Genomic DNA, 20069 nt, shown 5'->3' with positions numbered 1-20069 from the left:
AGTCTGATGAAATTTTTTTGCCTGTTAAACCTATTATTGCCCATAATGAAAGACTCTTTATGCACTAATCACAACATGTAGCCTTCTGTTTGATCACAGTTTTTAAAACTTCATGATACAGGGGTTTTTAGTTATACTCAACACATTTTCCTTCAGACATCTGATTGGTTGCTCTAGATGCCATGAATGATATAAATTGAGCTCTTAGTTGGAAGAAATCTAAAGGATCAAGCATCCCTGAGTTTCAGACAGAAACTTCCTCTGAATAGGCATACTCAAAGGTACGTGGATTTTATTCATTCGGTATCCTTTCTATCGTGCTTATTTCTTTTTCTGCATTTCATGTACAAAAGATGCAAATGTATTCTGCATTTCTAATACTTTATGCTGTCATATTCGGTTACTTGTTCAGTCGGACCATAATTAAATTAGACTCTGATTACTTAGATGAATTATTTTACTTCCTAATGCAGCAAAGTGTCTGTATTTTTTAAAATTTTACTTCCAGAATCCCAAAGCACTTTTCAGGGCCAAATCTCACAGCAAAATATTTATTTTAATTACTTATCAATTAAGATAAAAGCGATTTTTTTCACAGGCTGTCATCTACTACTTTAAAAGGCATTTTGTTTAATTACATCAAATAGAACCATTAACTAAATGTGGTGTTTTCTCATTAATCCAAACCTCAACAGATTTAGGAGGTAGAAAACATCAGTGCACTTTTTATAGCCAGCATTATTACACACGGTACTCACTTTCTCTGCAAAATTTAAGATCCTTCTGACAGCTTTCATAGTCAACAATTTGTACCACAAAGCAATGTGCATATTTTAGGATGGCCTGTTTTGCTTCGTGTCCCAAGGGTCATAAAGTGTATTATTACAGTGCCGGCCCAAACAAAAAGGAAGATGTCATTGACTAAATATGGAAAATTTCAAGGAGCAGTCATTCACAATTCACGGAATAATCACAAAGTATTAGCACTGTCTTCTCCCTTCCATTGAACTGCACCTGTTGCTCCACATCTGGAGCTCAGAGATGTCTGCTGGAAGTCCTACCAGTCGAAACACCTGGAACTTCCCTCCACTCCTTCCTTACTCTATTTTGATAGATTATTTTCATGTTTTTTCTCAGATGATTCGTCTTTGTTTTTAACAGTAGCAATGCTCAGGTGGACTGTACAAAAAAAACAAACAATTTTTGTGCCCTCCTGGCTCTAAAAGTATCAAATACTGTGCACCTTGAAGACCTGCACAGCTTTTAGAGCCAACTCCATTCTTGTGATCATTAATTATAAACTACATCTAGCTTCTAGGACTCCCCAGGCTGCACAGGTATGGGAAAATAGCACACCAAATCACGTTAATGATAGAGTCACATCGCTACGCTTTGCTCTGCTCTCAGCCGAAATGAGAAGTATCCTTATCACTATCGGGATTCCAAAAGCAATGAAATGAGCTCAGAACTGGAAATCACATGTGAATGAAGCAACCTCACAAAAGTGGTCCCATCCTTTTTACTGGCAACGGACTAATATGGATTAGTGGATTTTATGGAGCATTAATTATGTCCATGTTTGCAAAAAGATTTTTTTTAAAAGTGTCAACTTCTATTTCAGGGCCATCAAGACATGGGGACCTGGATTTTGTTTGCCTGCCTCTTGGGAGCAGCCTTTGCTATGCCCGTGAGTAAAACACCCCTGCAAATGTCAATATCCAATTTCACAAGCTCGGAAATAAAAATCTGCCCTACAGTTGATAAACTTTAGGGTTTAAGGCAGTACAAGATCAGATGTCCTCAAATGTCTCTGTGTTTAAGAAACACTTGGAAGAGCTTGTTATATATATATAAAAAAAAACATCCTCAGGTGCGACCCCAGACTCGGATTCAGAACAGCCGGAGTGGGGCTGGTGCCCAGGACTCTGCATTTTAACAAGCACCTCAGGAGATTCTGTGGAAACAATTAGCTCGTAAATATCATCGCCCATCTCTAGATGGAGGAAACTTTTGGGAGGGACCCTCGAAAGGCCTCCAGAGAAAGTGCTCAACCAGCCTTAGGCAAATACTACAAAAATGCCAGTTTTGTCGAAAACCCAATTTCTCACGAGTGTCCAACTCTCTTCCTGCCCTACAAACTCTACTGCCTGTTATCCTTCAGAGGGTAAGGTTTCTATGTTAGGAATTTCCTTCTTGAGCCATCTCCTTGTTGTCAGAGGCCGCATCCCTTTGGGTGCACCTGCTAAGGACATGGGTGCTTCCGTATGGTTGTCCAGAATCCTACCTATGCCCAATGCGTGTGGATATTTTCTATATTCAAATGTACCAAGGACCAGGAAGTCTGACCCATTCTCTTTAGACACAGGTCACATAAGGTCAGAGAGTGAGATCCCACGCAGGCAAAGCAGGACCTAGCTGCTTTTCGGTGGCATAGAGAGCAGTTGATACAACCAGAAGCCAACAAAGCTTGTATATCTGCCTCCTCTCTTCCTCTCTCGCCCACAAGACCAAGGTTCTGTGCTCTGCCTTCCTGAAATCCTGCATTGTGGCAATTTCTAGTCCCCTGAGGGGCCTCTGCATTACAAATTGAGCCCTTTATCCACTCCTCAATTGAATAACCCTACTCCCTGAGGGCTGATGTCAAGAAGGTATACAAAAGGCAGTTACCTGACTAAAAGAATTCATATTCAGATGAGAGCAAATAAACCCTCTTATAAAATATGAGCATTTAAAAATAATAGAGCCTTAATTAGCCTGATGTCTGAAGGAGAGTCTGCACAGTCCTCTCTCCTCTCCCTCTCCCCCACTCCAGGGCCAACTGGCATTGCATAATGCAGGCATCAGTCACTTCAAATTTTTTTCTGCCATAAAAACTTTGACAGAATCATAAAAAGACACAGTCTAAATTTCATAAACCAAGTCCTTCACTTTCCATGGGACTTACAGCGTTTCCACTTTACTGCACCCGTCTCCGCACACTCATCAAGAAAATTCACAGGTAGTCGTTGCTTCTGTTGTCGATGTGCTTTGCAGGCCAATTGTGAGGACTCTCTTCCATACTGAAGCACTTACCCACCTCCTGATCTATAAGGGAGGGTTTGTGAGACAGTTCTCTCCTTCCGGTATTTCATAATTGTGTAAGAGAAACCCATCTCTCCTTCCAACATGGAGTGCGTTGCGTTAAGACGTAAAATGGCGGACGGGAGAGAGTAGGATTAGTTGACGACGTGGTTGGGGGGGGGGCGGGAGTCCGAAGATCACTGGAGGAGAAACGGGTGCTGGGTTTTGCTTCCCGGTCTTGGGAAAGTCATTTAGTTGCTCTGGACCTCTTTAAAATGAGAGGGCTCCTCTCCTACACAGAGTACATGTTCAAACGAAAAGTAGACCTCAAATATATTCTGCACCATATAGATTTTTTTAAAGTAGCTTCAGTCTCTCTTAATGTGAAGAATTGCATATTGACTTAATCTCTTCCCCTCTCTCCCTCTCTCCCTCTCTCTCCCTCTCCCCCCCTCCCTCTTCTCTCCCTCTCCCTCTTTCTTTTTCTTCTCCTTTCCCCTCTATAAAAGCTACCACCTCATCCTGGGCACCCTGGTTATATCAACTTCAGCTATGAGGTAATTTTTCTCTTTACTAATTTTGACCATTGTTTGAGTTAACAAGGCCCTGGGCTCTGTAGAGAATAGTGTGTTGATTCTTTATTCAAGATGTTTCTCAGTCCTGCTTTTTCAGTTCCCATTACCAGCTTCCTGGTTTAAGCCCTGATGGGTTGCCTCAAGGCTGCACTGCCCCAGCACACTCCTACTTGGCCTCTCTGACTCAGTTTCTCCTCCTTATATGGCTATAAAGCTATCCATCATGAACTACCATTCAGGGTGGGGCTGCATGGTAGGGCAGAAAGTGAACTCTGGCTGAACAGCTTTGTTCTATTCCAGCCTGTGAAAGGTGGGGGAGTTGGGTAAGACGTTAAGATCCTTTCCAGCTAGAAACTCCTAATTCTAAGATGTTCACACTCTATGTGTCTCCTTTGTTCATCTTTACTGAAAGATCAGTGATCACTGACCAAGGGGTTTGTGAGACATTCTGCAGAGCAACGGAAAGCATGAGATTTCTGGAAATCAGGTTTGAGGCTCTCCTCAACCCCGTACTAATCACGCGACCTTGGGCAAATCATTTTCTCTCTCTAAAACTTTGGTTTCCTCATCTGGAGAAGGGAAATAATTATAGCACCCACACTTCAAAATATGGCTTGAGGAGCAAAATAGTTAAGCAATATAAAAGGCGTTTCGTCAAGTACAATTTGAGCAAGGTTAGTAATTGTTTGTTGTATTAATATCAAACGCTGTACCACAACACGAAGGTGTCCCCAGAACTGAGGTTCAGCAAGTATATATACTGTTTAGGGAGGAAGGGAACTCTTACTTCTTTCAAAGGTTCAGATAATAATCTGTGAGTCTGTTTACTCATACAAGCTGAGGAAAAGTGTGAATAACAATTTGAGGCAAGATTTTCTGTGAAACCTTAAAAGGCTGACATATTTGACCAGAAAACCTGTGTTTCTAGGCTGAGGGACAGATTTTCTGCCTCTTCTTTATTTTTTCATTGTGACGTCAACTCAAAAGTGATATGACTAATGTTATATCACATTAATTTGTTTTGGTTTGCTCTTGCAAAGAGCAGGTGCTGTGGAATTCAACAGAATTACTACTTTTGTGAACTTGATCAAGCTCATGAACCTTTTTAACTCCCCATGACCTAGTCTGTAAAAGTGAGGGTGAGGACTTGCCTCACAGTATGTGAGAACACATGAAAAATGTGTGTGATGGATGTAATGTAGTGCCTAACACTTAGGAAGCACCTGACAAATGTTTTACTTTATTCTTCCTTCTATAGAACTCATACTTTCAGGCTATCAATATTGACAGGACTGCATCAATGAGTGCATTTCATGCAATGAAATTAAAGCAAATGTATTCCAATGTCTCTTTTTCTTAAGGTGCTTACCCCCCTGAAGTGGTACCAGAACATGATAAGGCATCCGGTATGTAGATATTTTTTCTTTAGTCCCTTAAAATATTAAGCATGCATTTCAATTCCCTTTTAAATGAAATAACATATCTATGCCACATACAGACACTAATGGAAAATCTAGTCTGTAAAAGATCGTATCTGTGTACACAGTTAGAAATTCTTGCACAGGAAAAAAATGAATAACTAGTCATAGTAACGATGACAAAGAAAACACGACTACTTCTCCAGCTGGAAGTCAATGGAGCCAATGGTAAACCTGACTCTTTGTTTCTCACCAGTACCCTTCCTATGGTTACGAACCCATGGGTGGATGGCTGCACCACCAAATCATTCCCGTGCTGTCCCAGCAGAATCCCCCGAATCACGCCCTGCAGCCTCATCACCACATCCCCATGGTGCCAGCTCAGCAGCCCGTGGTCCCCCAGCAACCAATGATGCCAGTTCCTGGCCAACACTCCATGACTCCAACCCAACACCACCAGCCAAACCTCCCTCTGCCTGCCCAGCAGCCCTTCCAGCCCCAGCCCGTCCAGCCACAGCCTCACCAGCCCATCCAGCCCCAGCCACCCATGCACCCCATCCAGCCCCTGCCGCCACAGCCACCTCTGCCTCCGATGTTCCCCATACAGCCCCTGCCCCCCATGCTTCCTGACCTGCCTCTGGAAGCTTGGCCAGCAACAGACAAGACCAAGCGGGAGGAAGTGGTGAGTATCCCTTGAAGCCACTCTGCCAACTGGGAAAATGGTAAAGCAAAATGGCCCCCAGAGTTCTAAGTTCTCAAACAATCCAGGGTCTAGAGTTTCAGTAGCTACACAGGTCAATGACTCTATTAGTCCAAGCATGTGTTGTAACTTTTTATTATAAGTAAGCTTATCTATGAAGCTTAGTAATTAAGACCATAGTTTTTATGGTGAGTTTAACTTCTACGATAATTTTGAATTTCTCCCAGAATACGTATTACTGAAACCCATTAATTTTAAGGAGAGCAGTATAAGGGAATATCAGTTCTCCTTATATTTCAAGGGTTTGACTAGCAAGAATAGGCTAGAATTGCACTGAAGAGTAAAAAAAAGGGGGGGGTAATTTTTGAGGGGGGATGTAAATATTTGAACAGGCTACAAAAAGTAGGTGGGAAATCTCTGTGAAGACCTCTTTAATCTCTTTAAAGGAAGATTACCTGCCTAGGGTGGATTTTAATCTAAGTTGGAGGAAGCTAGACAGTTTATTAGATTCCTTTTCAGTGCTTGGTTCTATAGATTAAACTTTCAGCAAGAAGTTTCCACACAACTAAGCACAAAATTAATTGCATTACAGAAAGTTCTTCCAAATGAGTGGGAAGTAGCCAATAAAATAAATGACTCATATCCATATCCATAAACCCTTATTCTGTGTATATGAGATTATGTAATTCCACTGCATATGTAATTCCAAGTTATAAATGCTATTGATGACTTTCTACTGAGAAGCAGTGAGAGGTGAGGTGGAAATGACCCGGATGGGGGGCTAGGGTACCCACATTCCAGTTCTGGCTTTGCCTCCAAAGAGAAAACGGTATTGTACCAGTTACTTCAAATTTATGAGCGTTTTCCCTTTTTTAAAACAAGAGAAAGTGACTACCTCCGATAATTTCCAGCCTCTGTCCAAGTACAAATGCCATAGTTTCCCAACAAAAAATTATAGTGTATGCCATATATGGCTTCACAATGAGGAGCATATCTGTGGAGAATATGGGGCAGAACTTTTGAAATTGTATCCCAAATAATTTGGTGCCTCTTGTTGATTCTTCTAGTCTAAGGTACTGTTCCCTCTGTCTAGAACATGCATTTATTCATCATTTCATTAATGATTAAGGCCATGAACTTTATAATGTGCTCACACCTTGCCAGAGCTATTTCTGGAAAGGTGACTTTGGGCAGGTAGTAGTTTGAACACTTTAAAACTCCTGTGTAAAATCAGAGTATCCATATTGGTAGCTTCTTAGAGTTGTTTTACAGAAAATAAAATCAAGTGATGAGCTCAGAGCCTGGCATGCAGGAAGTCCTCAGGAAAGGGCAGCTATTGTTATTTTATTATTACGTAAAAGTTGGAAGTGTTCTGAAGGCAGGGACGTCCATTCTGGATACTTCCTCTCCAATGACAAGGAGACAACCAAGAAACTTGGAAAATTACAGAGTTCAACTTACATGGTGGTACATCATTCTGGCAAAATGAAAGCCACATGTGTGATTGTAAATGATCCTCACTAGGAATATCTATAAATTATTTTAATTCTTCCTTTTGTTACTATTTTTAAGGATTAAGACATCAGGAAATGAGAAGAGAACTGAAGTAAATACTTCAGGTGCTTTTCAGAATGACACAAGAACACAACGCCTTTCGTCTGCCATCCCTTCACTTAGTAAATTCTGTAACTAAAAATCAGTACCATTAGCAAACAATAAAATGTTTTAAAAATCATTCACGTCTTTGTGTTGCTTTAAGCTTAGAATTTCATGTCACTTCAGAGAAGGTATTATTAATGGCTTTTCTTGGATAAGGTAGGAACTGCTCATTCACACCTACAAAACTGACCATTCTGCAGGCAAATGAGGACTGATTCTTCCTTTTAGGGAAAATGTATACTACCTCAAAACATTTAAAAAAAACCCAGAAGGTTCTAAAGTAGTTATAATAGTAGATAAAGTGAAGAATTATGAACATGTACAGTCACTGAACCTAAATGAAATGAAGGGAAGTTTATATGAAGAATTCTTTAAATTGGAAAAAAAAAAGCTCTTGAGAAATGTTTATATTACAAAACAAATTAAGACTTGGAACACAGGTTTTATATCTTGCACCACATGAGTAACCAAAATCCAATCTTTTGATCTCATTCTACTGAAAAGAATTTTTAAACGAAATTATGTGATACGTATAATAATGTACTGAATTTTACATTATTGGGGTAATCACTTTTCCTAAGAAAACTTTTATTAAATGGAGCTTCAAATAGAGAATCACAGCGATTTTGTACACAAGTCATTTCTTTCACTTAATAATTTTTAAGATGATAAACTGTACTGTATAGTCTTCAAAATGTTAACAGATGCATAAAATGGACTCAATACAAGTTTTCTTTCCCACTGATATTTATATTTGAATCCTTTTTTCCTCCTACACCCACACAGAATTGTAAACAATCTTTTTAGGGTTTACATTACACAGCACCCACAGTAACTTTATTCCAGTACCTTTATGATCAAGGCTCCTTAATCATTTTCTGGAATGAATAAACATAACTTTACTGGGAGGGTCTTGATATTTAAACAAATAACTTGATTTAAAAGGACTTAGATCCCATAAAAAAAGTAAGAAAGCTTTTAATCAATTCACATGAACCAATTCTAATCAATTTAGTAAATATGTATTTGTCACCCTTTAAGGTAAGGCACTGTTCCATGCCCTGATTAAAACAGGAAGTTCCCATCCTTAAGAAATCTAGAACCTACCAAAGGGATAAAATAAGCTCACAAATACTGATAAGAGAAGGCCTAGCAGCATTAACACTATGACAGAAGTATAGTCAAACTGCCCTGGCAAATATGGCAGACTTGCTTAGTTAGCTGCACAATAGCTTTCCTCACCACTCGTTCCTTGTTGGCAGAGCTGGAATTGCTCCCAGCATCTGGCCTTCCACAAACTCAGGACAGATGAGCCCCTCCCCTGTCCCAGGGAATGAATATTCACTCCTCCATGCCAATTATGGCATCAATTACCAAAACATACCATATTCATACCGAATATGGCATCTATGCCCTTTGCTAAGTGACTGGTTGAGGGATGGGTTGGGATGGAACCTGAACAGTGAATGAGGCCACAAGGAATGTTCACTAGGAGAGGAGGAACTTCTGGGGGGAAAGATTATTTTCCAATTAAAAAAATACCCACACATCTGGAAAACAGTAATGGAGGTTCCTCAAGAAGTTAAAATTAGAGCTACCCTATGACCCAGCAATTGCACTACTGGGTATTTACCCCAAAGATACAGATGTAGTGAAAAGAAGGGGCACCTGCACCCCAATGTTTATAGCAGCAATTTTCAGAATAGCCAAACTGTGGAAGGAGCCCAGATGTCCATCGACAGATGAATGGATAAAGAAGATGTGGTTTATATATAAAGCAGAATATTACTCAGCCATCAGAAAGGATGAACACTTACCATTTACATCAACGTGGATGGAACTGGAGGGTATTATGTCGAGTGAAATAAGTCAGTCAGAAAAAGACAATTATCATATGGTTTCAGTCATACATGGAATATAAGAAACAGAGCAGAGGATCGTAGGGGAAAAGAGGGAAAACTGAATGGGAAGTCATCAGAGAGGGAGACAAATCATCAGAGACTCTTAACTACAGGAAACAAACTGAGGGTTGCTGGAGGGGCGGTGGGTGGGTGGGGGGATGGGGTAATTGGGTGACAGGCATTAAGGAGGGCACGTGATATGGTGAGCATTGGGTGTTATATGGAACTGATGAATTACTGAACTCTACATCTGTAACTAATGATGTACTATATGTTGGCTAATTGAATTTAATTAAAGAAAAGAAAAATACACACACACACACACACACACACACACACACACACACACACACACACTCATGCTAGGAAAGAGTGCTGTTCTGTCTTTGGATCCACCTATTTGAGGATATGAAGCTTGGAGCTGTGTCTACCATATTATGACCAGGAAGGACAAATGGAAAGATGCAAAGCCCCTATGTCTTTGGTGGCATCATTGTGTCCCTGAATTAACCAACCCTGGAACCATCTACCCCTAGATGGATAAAACACTCTATTTCCATACTAGTATTTTTCAGTTGTAGGTCATGAATGATTAGTGGGTCATGACATCAATATCAGGAGCCCCAGCATTCTCATCATGCTGGCAAACCATCTCTTCCAATAGTGTAAAGCTTATTGGGCAAGAACTAAGAATTATTTTGTCAATGAATCCCCGCCCCCAAAAAAGCCAGTGAGTAGATAGAAATATTATATCCTGGTGTATTCTCCAAAATATATGCCTCCCCGCACACTGCCTTTCACAGTTCATGAAAATACTGCCATTATATTTATTTCTACTGAGAAACACTTTAAGGGTGTAAGGGATGATGTTACTTGGAGACTACGTGTGATACTGGAAAAAAACAGAAACTTTGGAGTCAGACTGGAGTTGCTTTCAGTTTTTCTGATATAAGAGAAGTCTCTATTTGGAGAAGTCATTGACACAATAATTTTCCTTTTATCATAATTCAAATTATACACACATACACACATATTCAAATCACATTTTGAATATCGAGAAACAGAAACTTGTGTATTCAATGGCCAAACATGTGCTTTAATATAATCATGTTCATGGTAGGCTATAATGGACATTTTTCTATCACACTAAACAATGTATATTAACCACAACATAGCATCTCCTTGATGATCCAGAATGAGACTTACAAACACCCATCAGTGAGGTGTGTTGCCTTGGCATTTCCGAGATCACGAGGCTCTTATGCCTGTTTTAAGTTGTCCTCTTGTTGTAACTGTTCCTTCCCGCTTTTGGCCATCACTTCTTCTTGTTAGTGTATATTTACATCTTGTAACATGTAGCTTATTTTGTACACATATTCTCCCTAACAAAATTAAGTACACTGGCCTTGGGATTGTTACTTCAGAAGTTCCACCGTGGTTTTGAGACTATTTTATTTCCTGACTCCCCAAATGTGGCAGATGGCCACAACTGACAAAATTCTGACATGTAGATGTAAGCAGCTGTCACCATGTAGTATAACATGGCTGATGTAAATTGAATAAACAGAGCATTTCTAATTCATTAAAACTTAGGCATAGTCCGCTGCCCAACACTGCATTTGAGTAAAATATGGAAGAAAATCATTAGATACTAATGACCAAGCCTTAAAGCACAGGCTGAAATAAATAGCAGTACTGACCATAAATGCACTAATAAACCCAAACATATACCCAAACAGTTCTTAAATCAGATTAAAAAAAAAAAAAAGCAAAAGCAGATTATTTACGAGGCTGTACTATGTCTTTGAAATTCAGCTAAAGAGACAGATGAAGTTGAGAAAACCTGGTCAAGGAAACTCCTTTCTCACCATAACCACTCCCATGCCACTAATAAATTTGAAATCCGCTCTGCCTTCGTTCACTCTCTCATTTTGGGGGGGGGGTGCAAATACACAACTAGGAATTACCCTAAGAAAGCCATCAAAATGCACAAAAAGATACATGCAAAGATGTTGGTCACAACATTATTTATACCATGAGAGATTTAAACTTTCTTACATCTAGCCGAAGGAGTAATGTGATAAAAAGTATGCTTTAGAAGAAAATTTATTAGTGGAGAAAATGTGATAAACTAAAACTTAAGACCCAAACCATCTATCATACGTGAATATTACACATGACCTTAACATGTAACTAATTTAGACCCATACACATAAATGTGCATTGGCAAAAACTCGGAAGGAGATGCAGCTGTTTGTACAAAGATCCAATTTTTCCCACAATAAACATAAGTTGCTTCTGTAATCTAGAATCAAAATAAATTATTTATTTAAAAGTTTGTTCTCTCTTCTGCTTCAATCCAGACACAGCTCCTTCCCTCAGTTCCCTTTGATGTGAGTTTTGGATCTTGGTGGGTCCCCTTCAGGTAAATTCCAAGTAGAAACAACTTCACATGTACTTGATTTTTCAGAGAAACATTTTAACCAAAGAAGGGCTAAGGGAAAGGAACTACTGGCTTTAGCAAGAACAAAAACGAACAATAAGGTCAAACAACAAAAAAGAGATGAGCATTACAGGATGAAGAAAGAAGACTTGGGAACAGCATAAATAAAATAAAATAATGACCATCAAAGCAGCTCCCGCTGAAATCCCGCCAAAGGTTAATGGGTTCAAAGAACAGGCAGGTGAGAGGTCAAACACAACATCTAAGCCCTAAACCCTTGAAGAGCTTGGGTGCTTGCAGTCACTTTTCACATTAAGTGGGTTCTCCTTTGATTCAAATAATGCCTGAACTATTCTGACTTAAAATTCATCAATTATCTAATTTCACTTTTGGGCTTCAACTGGTTATAATGTGCTTTTTTCTCTCCTATGTTTAATGACATCAGGTCTGAGTCATCTAAAGAGCCCAATCTCAATCAATAACAACTCCAATTAACCAGAAAATGCTCACAGCTCACACATTAGAAAGGGCAAAGGAAAATGCAACCTAACAAACTTAGTTTTCAGGCTGGATATCCAGAACCACCTACCTTGATAGCATGCAACCACCTATCTTGATGGCACGCACTGAAGACAGAGGTTCAAAGATTACCCGGAAGTAATCTTCACTTTGACAAGAGACAGTGAATAGTTGCAGCATTTTCCAAATCAAAATTCAGATATGTAGGATGATAATATGATAGAATACTTGAAATCAGAGACATCTACTAACTGGTAATTACACTCTATACTTGCACTGTTCAGTATGTATCCCCCACGTGGCTATTCGAATTTGAAAGAAGCAAAATTAAATAAAATGGAAACTTCAGTTCCTCAGTCACACGAGACACGTTTTAAGTGCTAAAAGGCCACGTGGGACTAGTGGCTACCATATTGCACAGAGCGGACACAGAACCTTCCCATCACCGCCAAGAGTTTTATTAGACAGTACTGCTCTATACACTACTTCCTGAGGTAGAAGAGCAAGTCCTGTTAATTCAAAGATTTTAAACAAACGATGAAACAAAACAGACTTGCTTGGTTAAAAGTGAACATCTCAGCTATCCATAACAAGTCATTTCCCAAGCATTCCAGGAGTCCTGATCTTGTATGGAAATTTTCTAAGAACTGTGGAAGTGCCCTTTTCTTCCTCAGGTCAAATCACACACACACACCAAAATGGTTTTCCCTCCAGTTTTCTTTTAAAACAGATGAATTCGGAGTTCAACCACATTATTTTTTCTCCTCATCAGAAAAACTATTTTAGTTCCAAAGGAATAGCCATTCATTTTCAGACCTCTACCAGACACATCCACGCTGGAGGTAGAAGGCTGGGGCTGCCCTTGACCTAGGGCTTCACTGGGAACAGACCAAAGTTTAAGCTGATGGAAAGATAAAAGTAAGAAAAAAACACAAACTTTTGTCCATCCCTAAGGGTGGATGACTGCCTGGAAACATCAGAAAATATTTACATTCTTTTCTCTTTTGTGGTTCAAAGCAACAGTGCAACATAGGACGAATGGGTGCACACACATGCACGCACACAAACACATGCATACACACACTGCCCACTGAGTTTACCTGTAGTAAAAGGACACATGTGGAGACACAGACTATTTGAGAAACTTGCAATGTTAAAGAAAGCTTCTTTCCATTCTAATCACTTAGAGGCTGTATGGCTGTTGTATCAATTATCATCATGGCACACTACACCTCTCGCAAGATAAAATTCTATCAAGAAAAAAAGGTCAAGTTGCTTATCTTATTTATATGCAATGTCAAGTTGACTACCTCCTCTCCCCACTCCACATAAAATGAAAACACTGGCTTTTCCCATAAATCTGAGCATTGCCTCTTATTAGTAAACAACTGCTGAAAATACCAAGCTTGAGTTTAAGGCCAAGACTTTAAAAAGAATATAAAATAGCCAACAACTGTATTAATTAGGAAAAAAACCGAAAGAGATCCGACTGTGAACAGCTTAACATGGGAATCACAAGAGAAAAATAATTTCAACCAATTTCCCACATTTCCAGAACATAGTGATCTCTAGTCATGTTCCATATTGCTTTAATAAAGCAGTCATCAGCCTATGTTTGTTGTGAAATTCTTGTTAATTGGACTTTTTACTTATTGTTTGGTGATTTGGCTTATAATTCCTTTTGCCCTCACTGGTCTAGAGCCTTATCAGCAGGGATCATTGGCTGACATTTAGTTATCCAAAAATACTTCCCTGCTGGGAAGAATTCATCTTGGCCTCATCTGAAACACCTGACTCTTCTAGAAGACAAATAACACTTGAGGAATAAAATCGGGCTGGGAGTGGTGGGGAGGAGTGAAGAGGTTGAGGAGAGAAGAGAGGAACGATCATCTGGGTCCCAAAACATTTGCCTTGATAAACTGCACCTGAGTAATCTACCAAAAAAAAACAAGATCAATAAAGTCCCCTTGCAAATAACATTGTCCCACGGTCAACAAAAAAATAGCCCAGGGTCCAGCATTTACTTTCTTTTTATAAATAATAAAAAAAATGTTAAACAATGTTAACTATCATCCTCAAATCAACCAAATCTTGTCTTCCTCTCCCCCAAATTTTCCATGCTTCGAATCTGTGCAATGTGGGGGCTCTGGGGTCCGTGAAGTATACACACAGGTTAATGCAGGTTCCAAAACCAGACCGTCTGGCTTCACAATCACGACCTTTGCCGATCTCCTGTGCAAATTTGGACAAGTTTTTTAGTCTCCATGTGCCTCAGTTTCCTCATCTATAAAATGTACTATCTATCTCTGTGTCCTTTCATGTCAACGAGCCCCAAGCTCAATAAATGTTGGCTAGCGTTCTTATACTCAGAAAGGAAGCCTTCTCCAGGCTCTATAGGCACCCCCAAAGGGAACACTACACAGTTGGAATCGGGAATGATGTAAAATTTGGACCTAACATGGACGTTTTCTATGCCAAAGGCTCCAAACACATCTGTCATTTACCAACGTGCCGTCTCTGACATACAACCACCGGAACACCCTCCTTACTGATTGCTACCCTACATGATCCCTGCCTTCTATACGACGTCCCCAGAGGCTGTTCTTTGCCACTCCTAAGGTCACCCTGAGGGTAATAGGAGACTAAATCCACCAGGAGGGTATCATGGGCTGCCCAGGGCTTATTAAAGCCTAGAGCGTTAGACCTCCTCCCTCTGAATGTCTTCTTCTGACCTTCTTTGTAAGGCCTGGTTGCCATGTATAGTGATTTCCAACTCCAACCCTTCCCTTGTTGTTCTGGCTTTGGTCACAGTTCAGCTAATTCCACTTTAGGGATTCTTTACCAAACTCTTTTTTTCTAGAGCAGTGGTTCTCAACCAGGGCAGCTGTGCCCCCTAGAGGACACTGGCAACATCCGGAGTCACAGTGAAGGGGCGGGAATGAGGGTTGAGGTGCTACTATTGGTACCTAGTGGGCGGAAACCAGAGATGCTGCTAATCATCCCACGATGCACAGGACAGGCCCCACAACAACGAATGATCCAGCCTTGAATGTTGACACCGCTGCAGTTGGGAACACTGCTCTAGAAAACGAGGCCAATATTGAATCATGCTGTGTTTTCAGAACTTAACATACAGACACAGTGAACAAATGCAGAAGGCTGTGTGCATTTTTAAAACGTAACTGAGAAAGCAAAACCAGGAGTTCAAATCTTAACATTGGTAAAGTTGATGCAGGACCTCATACAGGAGGCTTTTCACTTCCTGCACCAATTGTATCAGCAAAATCGAAACAGCTTGGAGAGTGACCAGGGCCTTAAAGAAAATTTGCAAGAGAAAGAGACAGCAGCACCAGGATTAAAGGACCTGGTGTCTCTAAGTCAAAACCATTCTGCAGAAATTAGAATGGTTATTTGTTTCTAAAGAAATTACTTAGGGATGCCTGGGTGGCTCAGTCGGTTAAGCAGCTGCCTTTGGCTCAGGTCATGATCTCAGGATCCTGGGATCGAGCCCCGTGTCAGGCTCCCTGCTCCCCGGGGAATCTGATTCTCCCTCTTCCCCTCCCCCCTCGTTCTCTCTCTCTCTCTCCCCCCCCCGCACTGTCAAATAAATAAATAAAATCTTTAAAATAAAACTGACTTAAAAGTGACTGTGTTCATTGTTTCTTGGGAGGTTACTTACAAGTTGTTGTGTTATCTCAGTAATAAAGAGGAGAAAAATAACCAGACCATTAGCCATTGGTATAACTACAGAATCAGAACTCATTTAGTTTGTCTGGGAAGAGTCCTGTTTTGGGATTTGCTTGAATTTGGCAGAATAACAAGAAATAAGCGGGCAGGGATTTAAGATGCCGTAATGCCCGCGATTTTCAGAACCATTACTCTGCACAAGTATTCTTTGATAAATATGATAGTTTTTGTTACAAAATCATTACCAAAAAACCTCTGATAGCCATGGAGAATATAAACAGTGTGCTATACGTATAGGAGACCCACTTTGCTGGAGTGAAGACTTTGGGCAACCTTCAATATTTGACGGACTCAGGACACGAGACACCTTATCTGTCCAAATACCAAACTCAAGACACTCCTCTATGTGACATGGACTCCTCCATATGCCACATGGCAGGAGAACGGCCATAAATGAGCATCAGGTCGATGCCTGCTCGTTTAGGGACCTTCTTTTACTGGTCCACATGGACTGGAGTGCTCAGGCCTCAAGCTTTCCCAGGATATGTTGGGCACGCTTCTATTTCAAGCAACTACTTGTTTCTACTTTGGTCTCCCCACTAGCCCGTAACCTCCTTGAGGAGATTTAGAAAAATACGTGGAAACTGGTCAGTGTGCTTAATATCTGCTCATGGAACCATCAGCAGCATTAAAAAGCCACCATACGGTAATATAAAACTAATGATAGTAGTAACATCGAACATTTACTGGGCTCTTACTATATTCTTGGACTTGTTCTAAGCACATGACATGTATTAGCTCACTTAATTCTCACAACCTTTAGAGGAAACATTGTCTCTAACCCCAATTTACAGATGAGGAGTCATCTAAACCTTAAACTTTAAAAAGAAATGCACTCCTTAACACACACACACACACACACACACACACACACACACACAGTCCCATTTTTGATGAGTGCGATTTGAAAAGCAAACTAATCTGTCATCTGCCTCGAGGATCCTAACTAAAACAACCTCTATCTATTTCTACACAGTACGTATGAATCCAGCTCGAAAGGAGTCATTAAACTTGTCTCCTTTGTCACTTAATCTCTCCTGTCCATTCGATCTCCCAAGGACGCGCTGGGGAGCTAATGGTAAAGAAAGCTAAAGAGGCCCCAGTCCAGTAACTTCTGTGCCACTGTGGTCAACCCCCACAGAAGGGGAAGAAATCTCTGTAAATATGGGCAAGCCTCAGCACACCAGGGCAGCACTGCCCCGGAAACAGGAGACGTCCATCCATCCCGGTGGCAGGTGCGCAGCTGAACACCAACGGCCCTCACTCCTTCCTTGGTTCCCAAGGTTGGATTGAAAACCAACCAAGACCAGTCCTCGCAGGAACCGCAAGGTGCTGTCTTTCTCCCTGATTCATTTGGAGAAAGCTACAGCGGGAACTGACGATATCTTGTTCGAAAAGGCTGGCCCCGGCCTTCCATTACCTTCCTTCCCCAGTAGCCCACGAAATGCATAGTCGGCACCTGCAGGGAGCCTGTTGCAAGTGACATTCGGAAGCTGGCCAAAGGTGGCCACTATAGGAGGGCTGCTGCCCTATCTCTCGAAGGACACTGACTCAGAACTGATGGGCTGGCATACTCTGTCCACCTGGCCCTTGATGTCCAGATTAAAATACACGAAAAGCTTCCACGAATGTTAGCAATGGAGGTGGCCGTGGGAACTGGCGGCTGCCGCAGGGGCCCCGCTAGAGGAGGAGATGCTCGTGACTGCGCACAGCTGCGGGCAAGAACCAACGCAGGCTCGGAGCGGTGACAAAGCCCCATTTGCACCCTGGATGTGGAACTTGGGCTCAACCTGGCTTCCACAAGTGATTTTTTTCTTAATCTCAAGCTAGGCACAACAGAGCAGCGTCCAAATCTTTTTCTTTTTAAAGACAGTGGTGAGGGGCGCCTGGGTGGCTCATTCGGTTAAGCGAGTGCCTTCGGCTCAGGTCATGATCCCAGGGTCCTGGGATCGAGCCCCGCATCCCTGCTCAGCGGGGAGTCTGCTTCTCCCTCTCCCTCTGCCCCTCCCCCTGCTCGTGCACTCCCTCTCTCTCAAATAAATAATTACATAAAATCCTTTAAAAATAAAAAAAAAATAAAGACAGTGGTGGATTTTGAAAGCACTTACTGAACACTGCTTAAATGTGCAGTTGCTATCAGTGGGATTTACAAAGACGGCTGGAAAACAGAGGGAGATCTAGTGCCCTGGTGGCTCATTTTCCCACAAAGAGAACACAAAGGTTCCTGAGGAACAGTGATAGGTACCCAGGAACTTGCAATCACTGCAACCTGAGTTGATTTATTTTCTAGATGCTATTACTGGAAATAATCAGAATCACAATATTCTTGGCCCTCCTTCAAAATGGAATCATTCGACACATTGTAAATGATGGTGATCTAGAGCAGTAATTTTTCTCCAAAAGCAACCTGGTTTTAAACAAATTGAGTAATTAATATAAGTTTACATTACTTTATACATAGAGTGGCCTGTGCACATAGTCTAAGGTAATAGATTGCCAATCTGTGGCAAGGTGGTTTTTTTTTTTTTTAACTCACCAAATAAAGCAACGTTTAATGTCTGTTCCCTTAGGAAGGATTCAAAGAAACTTCTGCTTGGAGCTATCCGAAACCAGCAAGTACCCTAAGCTCTCTAAACACTTTGGTAATATTCTAAGTTAATAATAAGAAAAGATGGATTTTGAGGTTCTTTCTCTGAAATCATGAAAAACTGGAAGCATTAAAAAAAAAAAAAAAAAAAAAAAAGATTTGTACCAGAGGCTGCAGGCAGCAGAACCAAGGTTTTCTGATCTTCTGAAAACATCATCTGTCTTTGCTGCACGGAGTGGCCACAAGGGAAGAGGCCGACCACATTTTGTGGTTTCACATCAGTACCCATATTGCTTGTCAATGTCATCGACCCCTGCTCCTTTATCATAGTGAGGGGAAGGACAACATTCGCCCTTGTCCCAGATGTCCGTCATTATACAGTATGCAACAAACCAGACCCAGAGAGAGGCTACAAAGCAACGCTGTTTAGTCTCATTTCTGTCACAGACTAGCCAGCTGACCCTGCCACACACAATGTGATCCACGCTCACCCTCAGTTTCCTTCCCTGTCACAGAAAAACACCGCACTAGGAGGCCACCAAGACCTATGCAATGACAGCATACGTCAGTATGCATCGATTTAAAAGTACTGAAAAAACAGACCAAAGGAAAGGTGCAGAAGAAATGACGGGTCCTTACTGAGATTTGCTTTAAGCTTGCAATGAAAACATGAGTGTCTTGGCAAATGATACGTAACATTCCAGTCGCCCTGGCTCAAAGGCCCTGAACCTTCTCCTAAAGCAACAGGCAGAGGCATTGAAAGTGTCATTTGAACCATCTGAACTTTGAACTTGAAAAAGACTCAAGTGCTGGAGCAAGCTGAGCGAATCCCTCCAAAGCTCGCTCGCTCACTCTTTCTTGCTGTGTCCACCTGCCCCCACCACTGCTCCAGGATCATGAGCCCCACGAAGTCTTTCACGTCTGCCTCGCCTGAAGCAGGAGGTACAAGGCACAGAGCCTGGAGGGCACACACCGCGTCTTCTTACCTCTCCAGGGTCCTTACACCTCAGCAGCAGGAGCAGCTCCAAGCAGAACTGACCCCCCATCCTCTCCGAACAGAGCCCCCGGCCAGGGTGGGAACAGAGAAGGAGGCTGGAGACCGGGAGCCTGCTGAAAGAGCCAGAGGAGTCAGGCAGGCAGGCTCCCCGGCTGGAATGCGCAGCTAGAGGCCCTGGGAGGGAGAAGGCCTGGGGTCACTGTGATCCTCTGACTCAGACACCCTGGGGAGCTGTCAGTTCCGAAAGGCCTCCTTCGGCACACAAGGCGGAGAGGCACCAAGCACTTACAGGGGGAAGAATCTGAAAGTTAGGAAGTGGAGGTAAATGGTTACATAGACCGATGTCAGTTTACAGTAAGTGGTAGAGATACAGCAGGCATGTTGGAGGCAACAACTCATTTAAACAAAGTGCAAACTCACATATGTGATAGGGGACTTGTATCCAGGTATCTAAAGGACTCTT

The 20069-nt window shown here is 41.5% G+C and overlaps 2 protein-coding genes across 3 annotated transcripts in view; one reads left to right on the top strand and one right to left on the bottom strand.

Moving 5' to 3' along the window:
* The window catches only part of ARHGAP6 (Rho GTPase activating protein 6), a 474477-nt gene that overhangs the window by 117473 nt on the left and 336935 nt on the right, over positions 1–20069 (bottom strand). The window lies entirely within an intron of this gene.
* Positions 1634–19775, top strand: AMELX (amelogenin X-linked). Its single transcript, XM_088028897.1, has 6 exons — positions 1634–1687; positions 3570–3617; positions 4997–5041; positions 5310–5735; positions 17624–17766; positions 19604–19775. The coding sequence occupies exons 1-6, from the start codon at positions 1634–1636 to the stop codon at positions 19773–19775; spliced, it is 888 nt and encodes a 295-aa protein (XP_087885023.1).

This window comes from Eumetopias jubatus, unplaced genomic scaffold (assembly GCF_037043125.1).
Source record: "Eumetopias jubatus isolate StellerSeaLion01/CBP00866 unplaced genomic scaffold, mEumJub1_p1.0 scaffold_11, whole genome shotgun sequence".
Taxonomy (NCBI): domain Eukaryota; kingdom Metazoa; phylum Chordata; class Mammalia; order Carnivora; family Otariidae; genus Eumetopias; species Eumetopias jubatus.
The sequence above is the reverse complement of the archived record's forward strand: the minus strand, read 5'-3'. Positions and strand labels throughout refer to the sequence as shown.